Here is a 19,950-nt window from a genome sequence, read left to right on the forward strand (position 1 = left end):
GAGGATGGAAAAGGGGTGAGGATTGGCTCCCAGAGCGAGTTTTGTTTTGCTACAGAAAGGTGCTTAACGAGACTCTTGGTTTTTTTCAGGGGCTTTTCCCACCAGGTCAAGGAGCCACGATTGGGGTTGATTTCATGATCAAAACTGTGGAGATAAATGGTGAAAAAGTAAAGGTAGGAGCCTGTTGTTTTAAGCGTAAACTGGGGTGGCAGTACCATAGCTGAGGTTTCCTGCTGTAGCCCTCCTGCCGCTGGAAGGCATGCGGGGAGGCACAGGGCTTTCTGGTATGGCTCAGGCAACGCTGGGTCTGACAGGCTTTGTGCCCCTTTCCACAATTACCATCAGGGTCCTAACAGTAGAACCTACTCTAAAGGAGAAAATGGAAAGGGAAGATCTTGCAAAACTCTGTCCTTGCCTAGGAGACACTAAGGTTGTGCCTGGCTGGGGTTGAGGAAGCGCAAAGTGCTTCAGTGCAGCCTCTGCTCACGGCATTTCTGGTAAGCAGAAATCTGTTGCATTCCCACTGGGATATGCTTGATGAAGATCATCTCCTGTGAGCTCCCAAGACAGCTGTTGGGGAGAGCAGGCTTCTGGACTTTTGCAGCTCTATACAACAAAGGCTTGTCTTCCACTTCTGCTGAGCTACGAATTCAGAAGAAGCTGAGATAGTCACAGTATTGGTGCTTCAGTCAACAGGTTGAATTGAGAAGGGTAATGTCCTCTATTTCAACTCTTTCATCCTCCAAAAATAGGGTGGTGGGAACCAAACTGCTTCTGGGAAACCATCCTTGTTCCTGTGCTAACTCCCGAACCAAGCCTGAGCATCACTTGGCAGAGATCTATTTTGCCTGGGCCAAAACACAGGGGGGACCAATCTCATGGTGTAATGGGATCCATGGTTGGGTTCCAGCGTCCAGAGATGTTGGTTGATGCAGTTTTATTCATTAGAGATTTCACTAGAGATACTGTAGTAGTGTCTAAGAGATAGGAGAAGAGTATGGTTATCTGAGTCTGTAACGTCAAGGTGCCCAGGGTCCCTGAGCTGCTCCTGGAATTACTCTGCCTGCATGAAATCCAGGGGTATAGAAGTGAAAACCAGCAGTTTTCCCCTTGCTGCCTTTGTCAAATCTAGTAGTGAGCAGATAGGAGAGCAGCGGCAGTGTGGCAGTGGCTGGATGTGACATTGACACCCATTTTTAAGCTTGTGTAAGTGGTGGGATGGAAACAGTGGACTGTTTTGGGTTTTTTTCATCTTTGGGTTTTTTTTTTAACCTGTATTTCAGCACAGAGGTTTTTTAAGAAGAAAATCAGGTGGTGTATTCCTAAGTTCAGGACAGATTTGAGAAGTCATGATCGTATCAGCAGGCTGAGGAGCTGTGCAAACCTATGGCCAGTGATGGTCCTTGACCAGAAGACCTTCCAGCCTGAGCAGGTGAAGGACAAGAGGGGTCAGTACACTCCACCTGGTAAAGACAGAGTTAATATTCAGCACGTTGCTGTGCAAGTGGGACAGAGCTGCAGGCAGGAAAGCAGTGAGGATCACATGTAGCCCCTGTGGTGTTGGTGCTTAGCTCAGTGGTTGTGATGGTCATTAGCAGGTGTCTAGTGTAGCAGGGTTGCCCAGGACATGGATGCTGCTTGTCCAGGCTCCTCAGACAGCAGAGAGGCTTCTTTCAGCTGCTCTGGAGCAGCTCAGAGGATCTAACCTGGTAAATAGATTAAGTACTGCACTGAAGGTGGAGTTCATTTTGTCCCTTGTATACCTGGCTTAAACCGGCTGGCCAGTCTCAAGATTGTCCTGATCAATGGAGGGAGAAAAACAATCTCGGGGAAAACCAAATTCCATCCATTTAAGACAGCTCTCTTTTCCAAGCATCTGGTTCCTTGTCCAAGTACAGCTGAAGCCTTAAGAACATAATTTATATTTGAGGTCTGGATTTTGGACAGGTGAGCTCACCTGAAGGATCTGTCTGTGTGTGACTTGTTGCTCCCATGGCATAATCCTGTCATAAGACTACCTTGGACTGAGGATGCAAACTCCTTAAGAGAATATTGGGAGCAGTTGTGCCAACATGGGCTATCTCAGGGACAAGGATGGTTCAGGGAAGCTTTACAATCTAAACGAAAGCTCATCAGTGTGGTAAGCCCCTGCTGCCTTGCAAATGTCAAGTGTCCACCCAAGTGGCTCTCGTAATCACCTTGGGGCTGGCTTATGTTTCACAGCGCCTTAGCCAGCAGTAGCTGGTATACCAGCTACGTTTCACATAACAAATACTGAGTTGTTAATCAAAGTCCCTCTCCCTACCTCACCAGTGCAGTAAAGTGGAGTTGCTGGAGCTCAGCCACAGTGACCAGCTCGGGAGGAAGCTTGGTATGATATATTTGGGTATCTGAGTGAGCCTTCTGGAGTCGGAAAGAGAAACTGAATTCTTTCAGGAAGTGATCTTGTAGCTGAAACTTCTTGAGTAAGCGGTCCTAGTGAGAATAAACACTTAACAAGCAGGAAAAGCAGGAATGAGTCGGAGCACAGAGCAATAAAAATAGTATCTCGGTCAAACAAGGTGCTTCTCTGACTGTTAGCCCATCTAACAGTGCCCAAGCCATGACTCTGCTTCTGTGTCTGGTAGCATCTCCTGCACGTCTGCTGGGATCCAGGATGAGAGAGGAGACCTGTTTACCGAAAAGGTTTTCAGACTTGAAAATAAATGATGGATTTCTGGGGAAAAATACTTTCTAGCTTTCAAGACTGCAGTTGGAAGTCAGTGAAGAGGGACTTGCTAGCATGAAAGCTCTGTGCAAGCCATATCAGATGCGAGTGGCTACTAAAGCTCACTGACAGGTGAGCCGAGACAGCACTGTGCAGTTGGGGGAGTTTTGATCTGCCTGGGCTTCTCTAATAAAACCAAAAAGATGTGTGACACCTATACTAAAGAGGCCACACAAATCTGAGCCGAGTAGATAGCAGTTATCATGCTGGTCAAAGCTAACCATTGTCAATGCTGCAGGGGGCTGTGCTATATGGACCTGTGATCTTATTGTACTTGGTGGAAATGTTCATACTCATAAAGCTAAATGTGTGTGCAGATGTTGGGAGAGTGGGAAGCATCAGCTGGCTCCAAGAAAATAAACTTCTAGGTTTTCTGCTGGCTAAATCAGGCACTGTCCTTTGGTTCCTCTGAAAAAATGATAGGTGTAAAACAGCTGTTGTGAAATGTTTTGTTTGGCAGAAATAATCGCTGGGGTGAAGTGTGAGATGTGCATTTTGTGTGCAGCAAGTTTATCAGTGGCTGTAAGGTCGGGGGCTCTTCCCTGCCTTCTGCACCCAGCTCCCAGGTGAAGTCGTGACTGCAGCCTGTAAGAAACCCTCTCCCCCAGGGCAATCCCTTTTGCTTTCAATGTCTGTAATATTAAAGTGGTGGAAGAACATACACCAAGTTTTTATCTGCTTGGAGATCTTCTCAATAAATGCAAAACACATATAAGCTGGAGTTAAGCAGTAGACCAATCAGTAAATGTTCTTCCTGGGAAAACAGCTGAGCAATGACAAAATTATCTGTATTTTTCCATCTGCCAGAGTTTGGAGGATGTTTTTTTTTTTTAATGGAGACTCGTTCATTATCTGAATTTCATGTACAAGTAATTTCACTTATGGGTTTGTGTGTCACTTAACTGCAGGTGCCACGTTCAGCTGTTTAAGTACAACTGTGCCAAGAGATTAAGCACAAAGGTGCCCAGGAGCTGTAAGCCAGCCACAGATTACTTTCTCTGAAAAAAATGTATTTTTTCAAAATCATACTCCACATCTGAAAGCTGCTACTGGAAGCTCTTATTTCAAACTAACACATTTATGATGAGTAGCTGGCATAGTTCGACTTTGGAACTGGGCAAGAATGAAGTTTTCTCTGTTATGGGTTGTTGAATATATGGAAAAAATCTCAAATACTTTACCTTTTTCTTCCCAAAGTACACAGGATTCTGGCTGGAAATCAACATCTCACATATTTAATTGCAGGGAGGGGTGCTTTGAAAAAATAAAAGCAGAAGCACAGAAGTACTCTTTTATGTTGAAATGTTTTAATTTTGGATGTTTGTTTCTTTTGACTGCCTTTTTGAGGAATTGAGGTTTTGATGACCCACCAAAAACTATCAGATGGTCAAATTATAAAACCAGTATGAGTTTAGTTTGTATTGGGAAATGTATGTTGTCTTCCTGGACCAAGGGGGTTTGGCAAATGCTCATGACCTCTTTGATGGTAGTAAGGCGCTGGCCCAGGCTGCCCAGAGCAGCTGTGGGTGCCCCATCCCTGGCAGGGCTCAAGGCCAGGCTGGACAGGGCTGGGAGCAGCCTGGGCTGGTGGAAGGTCCCTGCCCAGTGCAGCGGGGTGGGGACTGGATGACCTTTAAAGGTTCCTTCCAACCCAAACCAGTTTGTGATATAGTTAAGGACATGTCAGCTAGCTCTACGTGTTGGAAAGCCAGGCAGTGAGCAACTGGGTGAGATGGGTGAAGCTGTAGAGAGCAAATGTGTTAGAGTCCTTGGATCAGCCTTAAGCTGAGCTCCTTTTTCGATCCTGTGGTTCCCACCCATCAGTGCATCATCTCAGGATAATTATAACTAGCTTTGGGAGCTAGAGGAGAGGCTTTCCTATTTCTTCTGAGATGGATGCTGCTGTTGGTTTGACTTCAGGGTCAGGAGAAATTACTTTCTTCCTCCCGTGCCGGCATTGTAACCCCAGGCCAGCAGTGTCCACAGCAGAGGGAGATGCCAGAAGTCGCGTGAAAGCCTGCAGACCTGCGGCTTCCAGGGGCTGTTGGCTGCAGTGCCAGCTGACTTTGTGCCTTGTGCTTCAATCTACAAGTGCAGGAAAGGAAACAAAAAATGCTGGGGAAGGGGAGCCAAAGGGAAGAAGAGCTAAATGCTTTCCCAGCATTGGTTTTACCCTGAAGGGTCGGGGTTTTTTTTTTAGGTCAAAAAAAGTGCTGCTATGAAATAAAATTTTTTTTTTCCTTTTATCACCCTTCCTTATTGTGCCAAAAGCTGCAGATCTGGGACACAGCAGGACAAGAACGATTCCGATCCATCACACAGAGTTACTATCGCAGTGCTAACGCGTTAATCTTGACCTACGACATCACCTGCGAGGAATCATTCCGGTGCCTCCCTGAGTGGCTGCGAGAAATTGAGCAGTATGCCAGCAATAAGGTCATAACCGTGCTAGTGGGTAAGTGATGACTGTCCCTGGTGGGGTAGTGTGATGAGGGGGTGAGCTGTGCCTGTGGAGGGGTTGGTGGCAGATGGAGATGATAGGAGGAGGGAGGAAAACGTGGCATCTGTGTGAACTGGTGGCGTGGGATGCTCGAACTGGTGCGGCAGATCTTGTTGCCCACCAGTTGTAGCAGCAGGTGGGCACGGGGTACAGCTGATGCCTTAAATGTAGTGCTTGGAGCATTCCTTCTGTAAATAACCCATGATACTGATAGTGATGTTCAGGACAGATATGGTCCCATCTCAAGTCGATGGCTATTGCATGCAGAGGTGGATGTTTCCCACCACTCGGTCCCATATGGGACCGAAGTGTTGATGGTGCAGCTACTAGCTGAGCTAAGGATACAGCAGTTTCCCTTGTGACTCCCGGCTTGGATCTCTACAAATATATGAGGATCTGCTCAAGCTGGTGATCCCTGCAGGTTGCTGTACCTTTAACTGTGGGACAACCAGAGCCTCATCTTGAGCAGCTCAGGACCTGGGAACCACATCAGGATGTGATGGTTGTATGGATCATAGCATTCATAGTGGGGGCAGAGCTGGGAAACTGTAGACGTTTGAATGGCTTTTAGGGAAACTAAAAATAAATAACTGAATGCTGTGTTAATCTGTAGAGCTTCAACTCAAGCTAAAGCAGACCTCAGGCCATCTGTCTGCTACAAGCAAGGTGAAGGTTATTTTGCCTGCCTGTGCTTTTCCATGCTCTGCTTTCAGCATCTGACACTTAGGACTTGGCTTTTAAAGGCCCAAGAATATATAAAGAACTATGGAAAAATAACTTGGGGAAAGCCAAAAAGTTTTATGCTGCAGTGTTGATTTCACCTTTAATAGTTTGCTGTTCAAAAGAAAAAAAAAATCTAAATGATTGTAAAATATGTTTAAGATTTCTTAAATCTCTTGACTTTTATGTGCCTCAGTGGTATTGCAAACGAGCTGTGGGATTTACAGAGCTTCTAAACAAGATACTCATTATATACTCCACGAGAAGGGTATGGCCTGTGTACAAATGGTGCAGAAATAATTAATAAATGACTAAGAAATGTACACATGAATTTTTTAGGGAACATTAAGGTAATTATCAGCATCTACAGCACAAAACATAAACGATAACAGTTATAACACACGTTGAAGATGGTGACGCCCATAAACCACTTGTGTCGAGTGATAATCTAGTTAGAAAGGTAACGTCAGTGTATGCAGCGTGTCCAAGCAACTGCTTTATCGGGAAAGAAGGGCGATCACGGATGAGAGGAGGGCAGTGAGGCATGGCTTGCCAGTGGAAGCACAGTCTCTCCCTCCCACTAGTTCTCACTAAATTGCTCGTAGAAGTGAGGCCAGGAGATGTTTGCTCCTGAACCTGCTGAGTCCGTGGACTCAGCCCCCTGTTATTGCAGATCCTAGGCTTTCATCTTCATGGTAAGAACAGTTTATGGCAAAAACATTGTTTGAAGCAAAGTGGCCAGTAATAGGGTATAATCATATCAGATGCTTGCCTGAGGCTTTGATCAACTCTCTGCCAAACTGAGCTCTCCAAAGGAAGGGGCTGGTCTCTCGCCCCACCTCGCTCTGCGGGTGCCCTCCAAGCCCGTCCCTCTTCCAGCCACAACAGTCAAATCCTGCATGGGAATATTGAAATAGGAAAGCTGCCTTCCCTGCCAGGCTTCTCTTAAAGCTTGTAATGACATGAGAAATACCACATTTAGTGTCTCATATGCTGTAATTGACATTTTAAGCGCTCCTCAGAGCAAGAACAGGAGAATTTTCAATGGATATTAAAATGGAAATCCTTTAATGTCAACTGATAGCAGCAGACATGCACTGGTGCTAATTTAAAGCTGGATGACTTGGATGTTCACAGGGCATATTCCATTAAATGAGCTGATATTAAACGAACATGGCTGCATGTATCAGGGAATCCATTATTTGGAGGGGAGAGCAAGCACTAAGAGTTTCACATCAAAGCCACTGTCCGTACATCCATACAACACCAAACTTTTCTTTATCCCCTTATCAACTTCTGTTTCTCTTGTTTTGGAAGTCAAATTAATGCCTCTTCTAAAATATTTTATCAATGCAGGTAATAAGATTGATTTAGCTGATAAGAGAGAAGTCTCCCAGCAAAGAGCTGCAGAATTTTCCGAAGCACAGGACATGTACTATCTGGAAACCTCGGCAAAAGAGTCGGATAATGTGGAAAAACTCTTCCTGGACTTGGCCTGCCGGTTGATCAGTGAGGCACGACAGAACACCCTTGTGAACAATGTCTCATCCCCCTTACCAGGAGAGGGGAAAAGTATCAGCTATTTGACTTGCTGTAATTTTAATTAAAGAGCTGGCACGTGATTTCCCTTCCACCATGGGCCAAGAGGATTCTTTTTTTTTTTTTTTTTTTTCTTCTGTCTTCTGGGATATACCTACATGAAGGGAATTGCTGCCACTTTGCCCCATCTGATTTACCCTGAGGTTGCAGACCTGAAAGCATGGGAGGCTGACAGCTCCAGCTGCATGGCAACATAGCAGAAAGTAACATGGTTTAAATTTCATTTTTCTTGCAGTCTCTGGAGTGCGTTGGGAAAAGAAGAGTAGCACAAGTGCTTCATGTAATGCAGAACCTGAGCTATTACATTTCCTTCTATGGGAGACTAGAGCCATCTCTCTCGAAGATAATTGAAGAAATCAAAATCTGTCGTACAAAACAATGTTCTTGGTCCTTTTTAAAATAAAAAATAAGAAAACCCCCAACAATAACCACTGACCCTGGACTACACTGGCAGTCCTCTGGGCTGCCAGCAAGTGAGCTCTTAGGACATGTACATAGCGGCTTCGTGGAGGACTCTGGTGTTTGAAATAGTGTTATGTCTCTCATCTACAGGCACTTTCATGAACCTGGAATTGAAAAAAGTTACATATATCAACATTTTCAAGATTTAAGAAGACATGGATACAGCTCAGTTGCTCCCTTTGGTGCTAGCAGTTCAGCAAATATTCCATAGACCAAACGTAGTCTTACTACATTACTGTCCTTTGAATGTGTAACTTAAACTGGTTAGGAAAAAACACTAATAAGCACTGTTCATAAAAATAAATAAATCTTGTTACCTCTTTTTCTAGGCCTGAGTGTAGTGGGAAAGAAAGGACTGTACTGCTTTGATATCTAACACAGGATGAAAAGACTTTCCAGAAATTAAAAAAAAAAAAAAAAGGAAATTAACCATTCCTCTTCTAATTGGTAATGCCCTAATGTGAAAAATTAGCTGTGGGAAAGGTTTTTGGTGGAGTTGGAAAAAGCGCGCCTGATGTGACCAAAATCTCATGCGTGAATGGATTGTGCATAAGGAATTCAAAGAGGGGCACAGTTTGAAGTGGCAGTCTGCAGTACGTCTGGCTTAAAAAATGAAGTTTGTAGATACAGTTCTCATTGAAAGGCAGGCATACAATTTGCAGAGGGGCTTTTTATGCTAATTGGAAATAGTGACGGGTTGCAAGTTGGTATCGTTCTGTGTCTGACCCATCTAGCACTCACCTTGTGGAACTGCTCTCCAAAACGCTCTTGAAGGTATCTTCCTGGCATCCAGTCTCTTTGCTAGAGTAGCTTTCAGTAGGTTCAGGGCTGTAGAGTCATCTAATTTACTTGATGCTTTGTACTCTTAATCCCAGACTCCAGTGTGTGTGTTCAGGCAATTTCTTTTTTGACAAAGGCCTCTGAAGTGGAAGCACTATGGAGTCTGCAATGTTATCCCACCTGTAGTGCCATATGCAAATAATGCATTGCAAATTAACACATTGGTGTTAAAGGGAAATTGGAAGATAGGGAATATGCACATGAGAAATGATATTTAGAAGTTTGAGTTCCGTTTAGCTAATCCAGATAAATCTCTCCTGGCAATTACATGGCTGTGAAATGCTGTAATTTAATCAACTTAAAATTATTTGGCTTTGACTGAAGATTATAACAGAGTCTTTGTATTGACATAAAAAGCTGCCAGTAAGTACTTCTTGAAAAGAATAACAATTAAAAAAAAAAAAGCGCAAGCATTTTAAAATGCATTTTCATATTTTCCTGGAAAGACTTCTTTGGGCTGTATCATGTTGTGCCTTTGATCTGTAATGGGGAGACAACTCTGCGTTAAAGAGAGGAGGGGATCAGTCTGTCATGGCCATTTTAAATATTTTCTTGCTATTTTTTAGGTCACTTTCTTCTTTTATGACTAGTGGTAAAAAGGAAGATGTGGAAGGTGTGGTAGGAGGCTTGTTTGTCATTTAGGCAACATTGAGCAAAGAGGTTCTCTTAGATGACATGTACCCCAACATCTCACACTTATCTGCTGCGCTGGCCTGGTCCTTTTCAGTCTCTGCTCCTGGTGTCATCCAGGGGATTTAGAAATGTGTGGGACTCGGTGGCTTCTGCTGTGCCGGACTGTGGGGTACAGCCTGTGCTGAAGAGCAGCATCTTTCTTGAGCGTTCCTCGGCTTCCTTGAGCATTCCCCAGATTGCCAAATGCAGCCTCACTTGAGCTTGTGAAGACCACCCAACTCTGGGACTGCTGGTTCTGCACAGCTTTTAGATAGTTGTTTAGAGCAAAGCTCAGCGTGTTACATATAAGGTGACACTCAAGTTAAATCAATGCTACGTATATTTAATCTGTAAAAGCTCTTACTCTCCAGATGCTGGGCTTGTCAGTATATAATTGATAATGAATAGGGCAGGGCTGTTTGAGCAAATTAGTCAAGGAGGAAAGAGACTAAAACACCGGTGGGTTCCTCAGCCTGATTTCCAAAAGCATCAAAGCTGAGCAGGTACTTTTCATTCCTGCTGAGTACCACTATAAAGTCATTTTAAAGTGCTCCTTGCATCACTTCTGGAGATTGAGCTCTAATGCATCGTCACGACTGAACAAGCTGAACCGGTTGAATAGCTGAAACTACCAAGTTTTTATTTTCTTGGGTATTCATTTTGAGGTTTCTAGAAGGCTAAGTTTCTTTTCCCAGTGTTTTCCTAACATGTAGGTGACTATTTTGGAGACTAGCTGCCTACCTTGAAGTATTGCTTCTTTTTATTGCTGGCAGATCTTCTCCCTGTAAGGACTCCACCTCGAGGCAGTGGGGTGGCGTGCTGCAGCTGGGCTGGTGTTCAAGTAAAGTATCTGACTTCTCCAGGGACAAATCTGAAGTGATTCCTCTCAAGGTTGATTCTGTGTGGACTTAAAGTTGAAAGGAACAACGGTGGTAGGTGCAATGTTTTTTTACGGTCATAAGCCAAAGCTGTAGTTTTGAAACTAGCCTCTTTTTCTGCAGTTAACACACACACTACCTGTTAAAGAAGTAATATTTTACTGTTGTAATTCATTACAGGATTTATTTTTGTACAACTTTGAATATCTCTCTAGTGCATGCAACCCACCTTTCCTTGTAGCACTGAGGGCTTACCTTCTCTTCTACAATCTGGTCCACTGCTGAAGGCTTCCCATCTAGAAGAGGGGCTTTATCAGCTGCTGATAACAACTCAATGCTGTGGAATAGGTTTCAAAGTCCTGAAAAATAAAAGGAGATAAAATACAAATCTCCATTACCTGACAATCAGCACTCCAACTATGGCCAGCACCTTGCTAGATGAGTGGATTTTGAGAGAACTGTCAGTAAAAGCCTTGTGACTCTTGCTGGCTCAAGTGTCCAAAAGCCATGCAGAATTGACTATAATGGGGCCAAACTTGACTGGAAATGTTCTCTACTATCAAGAGAGCAAAGCATTGCTTTTAGTGCGATTGCTAGGTCTGGGTGTGTGTTCAGGGTGATATATTCACAGCCATGGACTAGCTCCAAGCAGAAGCCAATATTGCATGGTCGACAGATGTTGGCTTTATAGAACAAACCTGTTTGCAGAGGTAAGTAAAAGCATCTCCTGCAAACTGAATGATCTACACTCTGTTTTCTGGTTCAGCCACAGACTCATGCTGATTTTGGGTAAACCACCAAATGTTCTGTACTTCAGATGTGAAGTACTTGCTGGTATTTTGCATTGGGTATTTACACTGCAAGTTTGCTGGGACAAGCCGTGACTTTGTTCTGTTCCTATTTGTGTTCCCCGTGAGAGACCGAGTGCTAGGGGGGGGAAGAGCAGCCCTTCAGGTCAAAGAGTTATGATGGGGAAAATGAAATCGTGAACTCTGTGAAGAAAGGGACACTGTGTGCCTCTTCCTACCTCTAATACTGAAGTCCTGATTTGATCTACCGGTAAGCTGTTTGAGTGTGCAGTCAGATACCTGTTTGTGCTGAACGCTAACTGGCTTTGCCATCATTGCTTAATGAAAACCGCACATGACAAGTTGTCAGGCAAGATCCTTTGTTCTCTGCCGTAGAACACATGGAAACAGCCCTTAAAATCTGTCAGCCTGATGGTGCTGTTTGTCTTTGGAAATAGCTATATTGGTAACAGTTGGCTCCCGCTAGTCTAGGTTTAGCGGTTTAATGGCTATTGAATTCCTTCAGCATCGGTAATAGCAGCAGGCTGAGGCTGACACAGGAGACAGTGATTTGAAGAGAGAGAAAGTTGAAAGCAGTGATGCAGAAGCATGGTGGGTGCGCGCACATGGGACATCAGGCTTCCTCGAGCTTTTGCTGACAAGGGATGCAATTAGCTATAGGCAAACCCACTGGGGTTTGCCTCATTCGTTGTCCCAAAGGACTGCTGTTTGTTCAGCTGCTTTTCCACTTGTCTTCTCCGTGCAGTATGAAGACCTGTCTATAAATCAGGCTGAGATGTTGAGCTGGCATGATTTCTGTAGTCAGAGGCTGAATTCAGCTGGAAAATAGGTGAAATTCTCCAGCTATTAAAACAGGCTGAGCAAACATGCAGGACATGCATGTTTGGGGACCTGTGGTGCCATTAGGGTCGGAGATGGCTGGAGACGGCGTCACAGAAACTCTCTCCCGGTTGTGGGGCAGACAGAGTGCTAACAGCCCTTCATGCCACGGGAGAGATGGCTGTGCTGGGGAGAGATGGCTGTGTGGGGCAGGAAGTGCAAAAGAAAGAGATGGTTTTACTCAGGATTTTCTCAGTCCCATCCTCTTTAAAAACTGCATCTATGATTTTGGTTTTGTTTGCTCTGGACTTTAAGGGATGCTTTGAATTTGTTTCATCTGAAATCGTTCTGTATTCTTTTGCTTTCAATATCAAAGCACCTGATTTCCTCATACAGGGTGCTTCCACCAACAGACTTTTTGAGTTAATTCTGCTAGTGTCTTCTAGAAATACCTTTTTCTTTGTGAATTCCTAGTGAGCAAACATGGAAGCTCTCTGAAACGTTGATGTATGTAAGGGCTCACCAGAAAACCCGCTGGAGCTGAAGGAAATACTCTAATCAATCCTGGTAGTGAAAAACCTGTGAAAGGTGTTATATCAAAATGTTTTTTTTCCTCTGTTCACAAACTTAATTTGCTTCTCTGAACAAATTTGGCTCTGGACACCATCCTTTATCTTTGCATCAAGTCTGTCCTCTTGTTGTTGTGGGTAATAATTGTTCTAGTTACTGTTCACAAGGAGCAGAGGATCATCATTTTGAAGGACAGTCTTGTCTTGTGATGATGAGTGGTGGGGGAACACTTACCTGATTTCCTACAAGCGAGTAGCACATCCTAAGCAAAGCAGCCGCAACTGGAGCTTACCATGTCTTTGAAATGGGATCATCCACCCGAGCTGTAGTTAAATGTACCGTAAAGGTTACAGCTCTCACATCGGCCTCAGTTCAGGATTTATCTTGGCTAGAGCAATAGACAACAGGGTAATCACCCTGACCGTGATGTCAGGCTCCCAGACTAGCCCACGGCGTTGCTCTGACTTACCTCGCTAATCACCACCTCGCTGAACTGGCCCAAAGTTTCCTTTTGCGGGATTGTACGATCTCCAGCCAAGACAGATTGCCAGCTGTCATCACCCATGGATTCCATCACACCCTTTTCCCTCATGCGAATGAGCTGTAACTTAAACCAGAAGTAAAAACTATGCCACGTGAGTTGAGGGTGTTGGTTTTTTCCCCAAGTGGGAGCCACAGATCCAGCAAAACACCCCTCACCTCTAATGCTTACCCCTCCAAATACAGTCAGCGGGGTAACTGGGGAAAGCCAACTCGGGTATAGCAGAAACTGAGATGGAGTGTGATTTAGGCTGAAAATACTGTCAGTGAAAGATTAGACTGGTTTTAAGAGTAATAGCTGGTGTTAACAGCTCAGCTTGCCTGTCTGGATAAGCAGGAGCTGGCTGTGCTGTGCTCGGAGATGGTCTCTGTTTTCACATTAATAACTACCTGTTGGCACATCCTGGATATGATCACATTTGCTGTACCAGTTATCCTTTTCCAGCAAGCTCACAAGATAATTTTAGCTCTGGTTAGTGCTCCAGTTAAACTCGAGAGGCAGATGCCACCTTTACGTGTGCACTTTTGCTTTTTCTGCTGCTGCTTCTCTTCGGCCTCTTCCCAAGGCCATGCGCGCTGGTGAGTGCCCTGTGGCGATGTTCCTGCTGAGCATCTCCTGGCGTCCAGCCCTGGTTCACAGGCACCTGACACGGCCAAAACCCGTGTCAGTCATGGCTTTGGCTTTGCGTGGCTCCCTGGGGGAGAGGCAGTGCTAAAAGCAGGCTTTTGCATTCATGGGCCGTGATCCAGGGCTCCAGTGTGTCTGGTGTCACGTGAATGCAAACCTCGGAGCTTTTCAAAGCCTGATTCCTCTGGTACTTTTCATCCATGAATCTGCTGCTTCTGAGTGCTGCTCGTGCCTCAGGCACTGTGGAGGTCTCAGACTGGAAACTATCCCGGTTGTGCAAACCAGTGGTTCTGGCTCCTGCTTTAGCTGGGAGGAAGAGCATCCGTGGCTCATCTCCCCTGCCACGTCGAGTTTCTTGCTATGAACATAAACCTAACTAATTCCATAAGCCTGTTCTCAGCCAGGGCATCCTATAAGGAATGCTTCCCTTCATTCAGATGTTAAGAAATGGTGGGGATTTGGTGTGAGTGAGTAAATCCCCAGTGAGCAGGTGGATGCTGCTCTCCATCCCGGAAGACTTATGGCTGTGTGGAGGAGAGTCATTCCGAGCTCTCACCTGGGGGGTGGTGGGAGTATCTCTGAGGGTCTGGGTCACATCACTGGCACAAGCTTTAGCAAATGTAACGGCTACAGTGTCCCCAGCAGCCAAGCCTTTGTGGAGAGGGAAGAGGAGCTGGTTTTGACATTTGAATGGAGTAAGAATAAAATGTTTGGTCTCTAGCGGGGAGAGCTGCTGCCGTTTCAGGTGCTGCCATTGCCTCAGCTGCTCTTGCAGGCTGGAAGGAAGCCTTGCTGCTGGCCCCCACGTACAGGGGAAAACCTGGCTCCTTAAGCCAGTGTTTTGGGTGGGACAAGGCCATCTCAGGAAAGTATGGAGGAAGCCCAGCGCTTGTTGCTATGCCGATTTGGAGTGACAAGTATATCTGGATATTAGAGAAGTGGTTTAAAATGCGCCATGGTTTTTAGTATAATAAGATGCACTGCCGAGATGTCACATCCATTTTACTCTCCACAGCTGTTTACAAAAGAAAAAAAACAAAACAACAAACACCCAACCCTGAGATTGGAGCAGCTGCAGTCACTCAGCTGTCAATATGGGACAAGGCTTTTTCTGCTCCTCTTTTATTTCCACTTCACTCTGTTCTGCTGCACATATTTGGCTGTTCTGTGAATTTGCAGATCATGAGATTATTTTTTTTTCCCCCAAACTGCCTTTGATCTATACAGAAAGACTCACCCAGCTCTCATTTGAATTCATTAATACTTTGAGTAAGCATTTTAATTTTATGTTTACTGGCTTGTTTCCCTTTGTAATACTATCTAACTGACAAGCTCATCGTGCTCTGCATTACCTTTAGGTTTTTGAGTCTAAAACACTTCCTCTTTCCTGAAAGCTCTGATCATTTTCAGAGATGTTACAAAGGCATCTTCATTTCCTCAGGAGAAAACCTGAATTACTCTCAGCCTTGATTACTAGCAAATCAATATTGAAGCACGTAAATTTTTTTTACAGCATGAACAAAGTAGGTTTTATGCCATCAACTGTAGTTTGAATTGTAGTTTTAAAACCTGCTTAAACACTAAAAGCAGCATTTTGTTTGCAACTTCTGTGCCGGGGAAGTCGCAGCATTGAAGGAATTTCCTGGGTTGGAGTTTATCCCGCAAAGGTCTGCTGTTTTTTCCCCAACAATTGTGAATTTAGCACAATGTACAGAGTATTAGCAAGACCCCTGATTCCTAAACATGTGGCTAGAAGGATGAAGAGAGGATGTGTTTCTTGTTGATCAAGCACAACCATTTCAGTGGAGAAAATGCACTACAGCTGGTCAGACCATTGATCTTGAGTTGCTGGGGTAATGCTGTCTTTGGGAAGAGTATAGGTGTTAGCAAATTGTCAAACTGTGAATCATTGACTGTCAGAAGCATTTGGCTTGTCTGTTTTTTAAGTTCTTGTGGTCGTGTGCTACAATGGGATTGAGAAAGGAATGTACTTTGGGTAACCAGGATGATGAATGTATGATGCTTCATGTTTGTTTGTAACGTCCTTTTTATACTTAGAAATTGCTTACATATGTATCTGTATGTAAATAAATGTTTAATCCTTTCCACTTGGTCTGTGAAGTGGTTGATTTGTTTGGTTTTTGTTTGAATGGCAGAGCAAAGTTGCCTTAAAAATATGTACAAGGCAGATTCACTTGATGTGATTTAATATCAGACTAACAAATGAACGACTGCTAAAGGGTTTCTGCTTGGGTTGAGCAGGCCGAGGCTCTCATGGCATTGGGACCTCACAAGAAGAGCAAAAGTAGAGTTGCTGTCTACCGGAGCAATACCCCTTTGCACCAGAAGAGAAGGAAAATGTTATTGGGAACGAGCCATCATCGCAAAATTGGAAATGCCAAAGAAATGCTGGCATCAGTCACTGGAGGGTGGTCTTTGATGGAGGTACCATCTTCACACACCATCATTGCAAACCTGTAGCTGGTTAAACTTTTGTCCTAGCAAGATGCTGGGTTTGTGTTGGACGAAGATGGTGGTTGGATGCTTCTGTTGTTTTCTATTCTTTGTCTTGGTGCCTTTTTTCTTTTTTTTTTTTTTTTCCTTGTTTGTTTTGTTGTCGTTATTTGTTTAATGCTAGTTCTTCAGCCTTCACCACTTGCTCGTTTCATGCTCATAGAACGCTGCTGGAGTTCCCCAATGACCTGCTTTTTTCTGGGCCTGGAATCCTTTTGGACAAGTTCTCCTGTTTTAAGCCTTTAGTCTTTTGGTCAGTATATGCAGTTTGTGCTCTGAGTCGTTCTGGGGATCAGGTTTCTTCCCTGTGCTCTGCTCCACATCAAAGATGACTTCTGCTAACACTTACACTGAGGAAGGAGCTGTGAAGCTTGAAGATGCCATGTGTCTCATATTGCTTCCTCTACTGACCTTGAAGCTCCTTCCGTGGTAAGTCTGACATGAGGGCTGGACCATCTGCTCTGTGTTCCCCAGGAAGCTGGCAATTTGAGCCAGTAATAAAACAGAGAGGTGTTTGGAGAGGGAAAAGGCCCTGCATGCTTCTGGGTAGGAACTGGGCAAAGGGAGGGGGAGAAAACATCCTTAAAGCTCAGACAGCTTGGAACTGAGCTTTTACTGCAGGAGAGGGGGGCTGGAATGTGTTGCCTGTGGGGGTGATGGCTGGAGAAGCCAGATCAAGCTCTTCCTGGGGAAAGGAAAGGGGCAGGTGAAGAGTGGTAGCTCTTCCTTGCAAAGAGCATGTAACCAGTGAGGTGTGCTACCTTCTCCTTTTTCAGCAGGTGTAACCGCAAGGGCACAGCCTGTGCCAGGCTTTGCTGTGGGTAGAAGGATTGTCAGAGCATGAAGGTTCCCTGCAAGAAGGGAACAAACTGCCCAGGAGAAGAAATAAAAGGCTGACGGACCACAGGAGCAAAACCAACGTAGCTCACTGCCTCTCCTCCATGTACGAAGTCTTCCTACCGAGCACCTGGGGAGCTCTGCCCAGAAGATGTCACCTCACTGACAAAGGTCAGTCACAAAACAGCACTTTTTGGTCTCACAGTGTCTGCAGCGCTCTCGTGCAAAGCACAGGAGAGCTGACTGCCCTGCATCGATTCTAATGGTATCATACAGACAGTCCTACCTGATTTAAAACCTAGTCTTGATTTATGGATTTCTATGCATAGGGAATCAACCACAAACCCGGTATGCATTTTCAGCAGTTTTATTACCTTCAGAATTAAACATGCTGAGCTTTATTCTTTTTGTGCAAGCTTATAATTGCATCAGCTTGCAGCAAAGCTATCGCTGTAGTATGTGGATTAATTGCTGAATAAAATCACTCATTCTGGACAAAACCTTTCATGTCAAGATGCTGTCAAGTACGACGTAGAAGTTCTGGCAGTGTTTCATACCTAGCTGCATCAAGGCTCTGGTGTATCACTTGGATTGGGTCAACCCCCTGTGATAAAGTGGGTGTTTGTCCAGTTCATCACAAAGGAGTGCTTAAAGAGCCAGTGATACTGTAGTCTCATGTTATGTGGGAAGCTGTAGTAGAAACAACTCGTTTCAAGTGTTATTTGTTTGAGCACTGATGTTTTAAAACCCCTTTGATACTGTGCTCAGTGATTTGGGTATAAGTAATGCTGTCTTTCCCTTTGTTTCTTCTACAGGAGCTATAAACGCAGACTTACCATTTCCAGGCAGGCTACATTTTTTTTTTTTTTTTTAACTCCTTTTCCATCTGCCCCTAACATAGATTCATCAAGTAGAATTTTATTTGCAATAACTAAAATCTCTTGAAGCAGCATAGCATTGCTAAATGCAGGCGTACACACAGGCTTTTTCACTTGGGCTCACCCTAGAGCCTGGCACTCTCCTGACTGAAGCAACCCTGGTGCAGTGCCGCTGCTCTGATTTGCTCAGGTGCAGGGCTAAAGCTCAGCTGGGCAAGTCATCAACAGCTTATAAAGTCTGTATGTTTTGGGGTTTTTTTTTCTATTGCCATCACATCCCTTTGGCTGTGCCAAGAGGCTCTGTGTATCCCTTACAGCGCAGCATTGCCACAAGTGACTCCACTCACAGGTACAATGCTTGAAGTTACTTTGGTCATCAAATTATTGTTTAATTCTACTTCTCCCCACTCCCCCCCTTCCCCCCCCCCCCCTTTTTTTTTTTGTTTTGTTTTTGCTATAACTGGATGTTCCTTTTTTCCTTCTGTTTATGTCTAGGATCCAGGGACCACAGAGATCAAGGCTTGGGTCTGTGAGAAGAAACCTTGAGGCTCTTGCCACCTCCACCTGCCGTTGCAGCATCCTTAAACACCAGGAAGAAATTTTGGCTTGTGCTGGAGTATCTTGCTGGTCAGGACAGCAAGGAGGAAAGGTGTTTTGCTGGTTAATCTTTCACCTATCTATCATCCTTTGGTGATATACAGTTTGGCTCCACGACCTCTTAATGCTGGGCAAGTCTTTGACCCTGTGCCTCAACCGTAAGCAGTGAAAAAAAACCCACGAACAAATGCTGACTGCTACGGAAAACTTCTTTGTAAATTCACGTGTGAATTTACATGTGCGTTTACATGTGCAGCCTTGCTGTGTAGCCACGAGGAACTGTTTTCTTTGGTCAGCCTGCAGGAATGCCTGCAGCCTTGGCACACTTGTACCCTTGGTAGGAGAGGCTGTATCTCATCAATATCCTACTCGGCTGCAGAAGTTTGTTTGATTTCAAATGCTCTTCGCCCTCCCAGCCCTCCATGAGAAATGCATTTCATTAGGAAGTGCAGAACTTAGGGTAGAGACCAAGAAACTGAAAAGGTTTTACCTGTATGTTCTGTAAGGGTGATCCATGCTAAAAATAGCAGAGAAGGGACAAGGTGGTGAGAGTAAATGCCCTCATACTTCCCTGAGTGTCCTGAGAATCATGAGCAGGTACATAATAACTATTTTATAGACAAGATATGAAGGCACACAAAGAGTACAGCTCAAATGCCAAAACTAAAAGTGGCTTCCATTCCTAGCTGGACCCTGCCTGCCCACGCTGGCTTGTGTGCGCGCCCCACTGAGGTACCCACCGTCTGACCATGAGAACGTAAGGTTGGAGAGGCCCAACGAGTCACACAAGAAGCCCTTGTAGCCCTGTCTCCCAACAGCGACCAACAACATATACTAAGGAAAATACACAGGAACAAGAGAAGCACGAAAGCATACGTTCCCACAATACTCTTCTAACTTCCAGCAACTTCTGCCTCTGAGATTACCAAAGGCAGAGATGGTGTCTTTGTAACCTGGAAGTGCTTTAGTTGTCAGTATGGATACAAGTTGTTCTTGCATGCAGAGACACCAAACTCTTCTGAACAGTGAGTCTGGGGCTTAAGCAGGTGCGTTAGAAATGAAGCGAGGCCTCAAACACAGAACTGCAGTAATGTCTATCTCATAGCAGAGAATGAATGAAGTAAACTCTCCTTGTCACCAGTCATGATGCACATGGTGCATATGCATCCTATGACTCAGAAAAAAAATAAATATCACAGCAGACAATTTTAGGACCGCTTCTGGTTTTACAAGTCAGCATTTTCAGGCTGATGAGATCCTGAGCCATCAAGTTCCCACATCCTTCTGCAGGACCTGAGCTACAAGCCTGCAGCAGCAGCT

General features: G+C 44.7%; 1 protein-coding gene across 1 annotated transcript in view; it reads left to right on the forward strand.

Annotated features, from left to right (window-relative positions):
• Positions 1–15,912, forward strand: part of RAB30 (RAB30, member RAS oncogene family) — a 52,702-nt gene extending 36,790 nt beyond the window's left edge. Inside the window, exons 3-5 of the mRNA XM_080375947.1 lie at positions 90–173; positions 5,039–5,222; positions 7,344–15,912. Of these exons, the coding sequence (XP_080232073.1) occupies positions 90–173; positions 5,039–5,222; positions 7,344–7,594 (519 nt within the window). The 3' untranslated portion in view covers positions 7,595–15,912. The remainder of the gene's footprint in view (positions 1–89; positions 174–5,038; positions 5,223–7,343) is intronic.
• The last annotated feature ends 4,038 nt before the right edge of the window (positions 15,913–19,950 follow it).

The sequence above is a fragment of the Falco punctatus genome (genome assembly GCF_963210335.1).
Source record: "Falco punctatus genome assembly, chromosome: 2".
NCBI lineage: Eukaryota > Metazoa > Chordata > Aves > Falconiformes > Falconidae > Falco > Falco punctatus.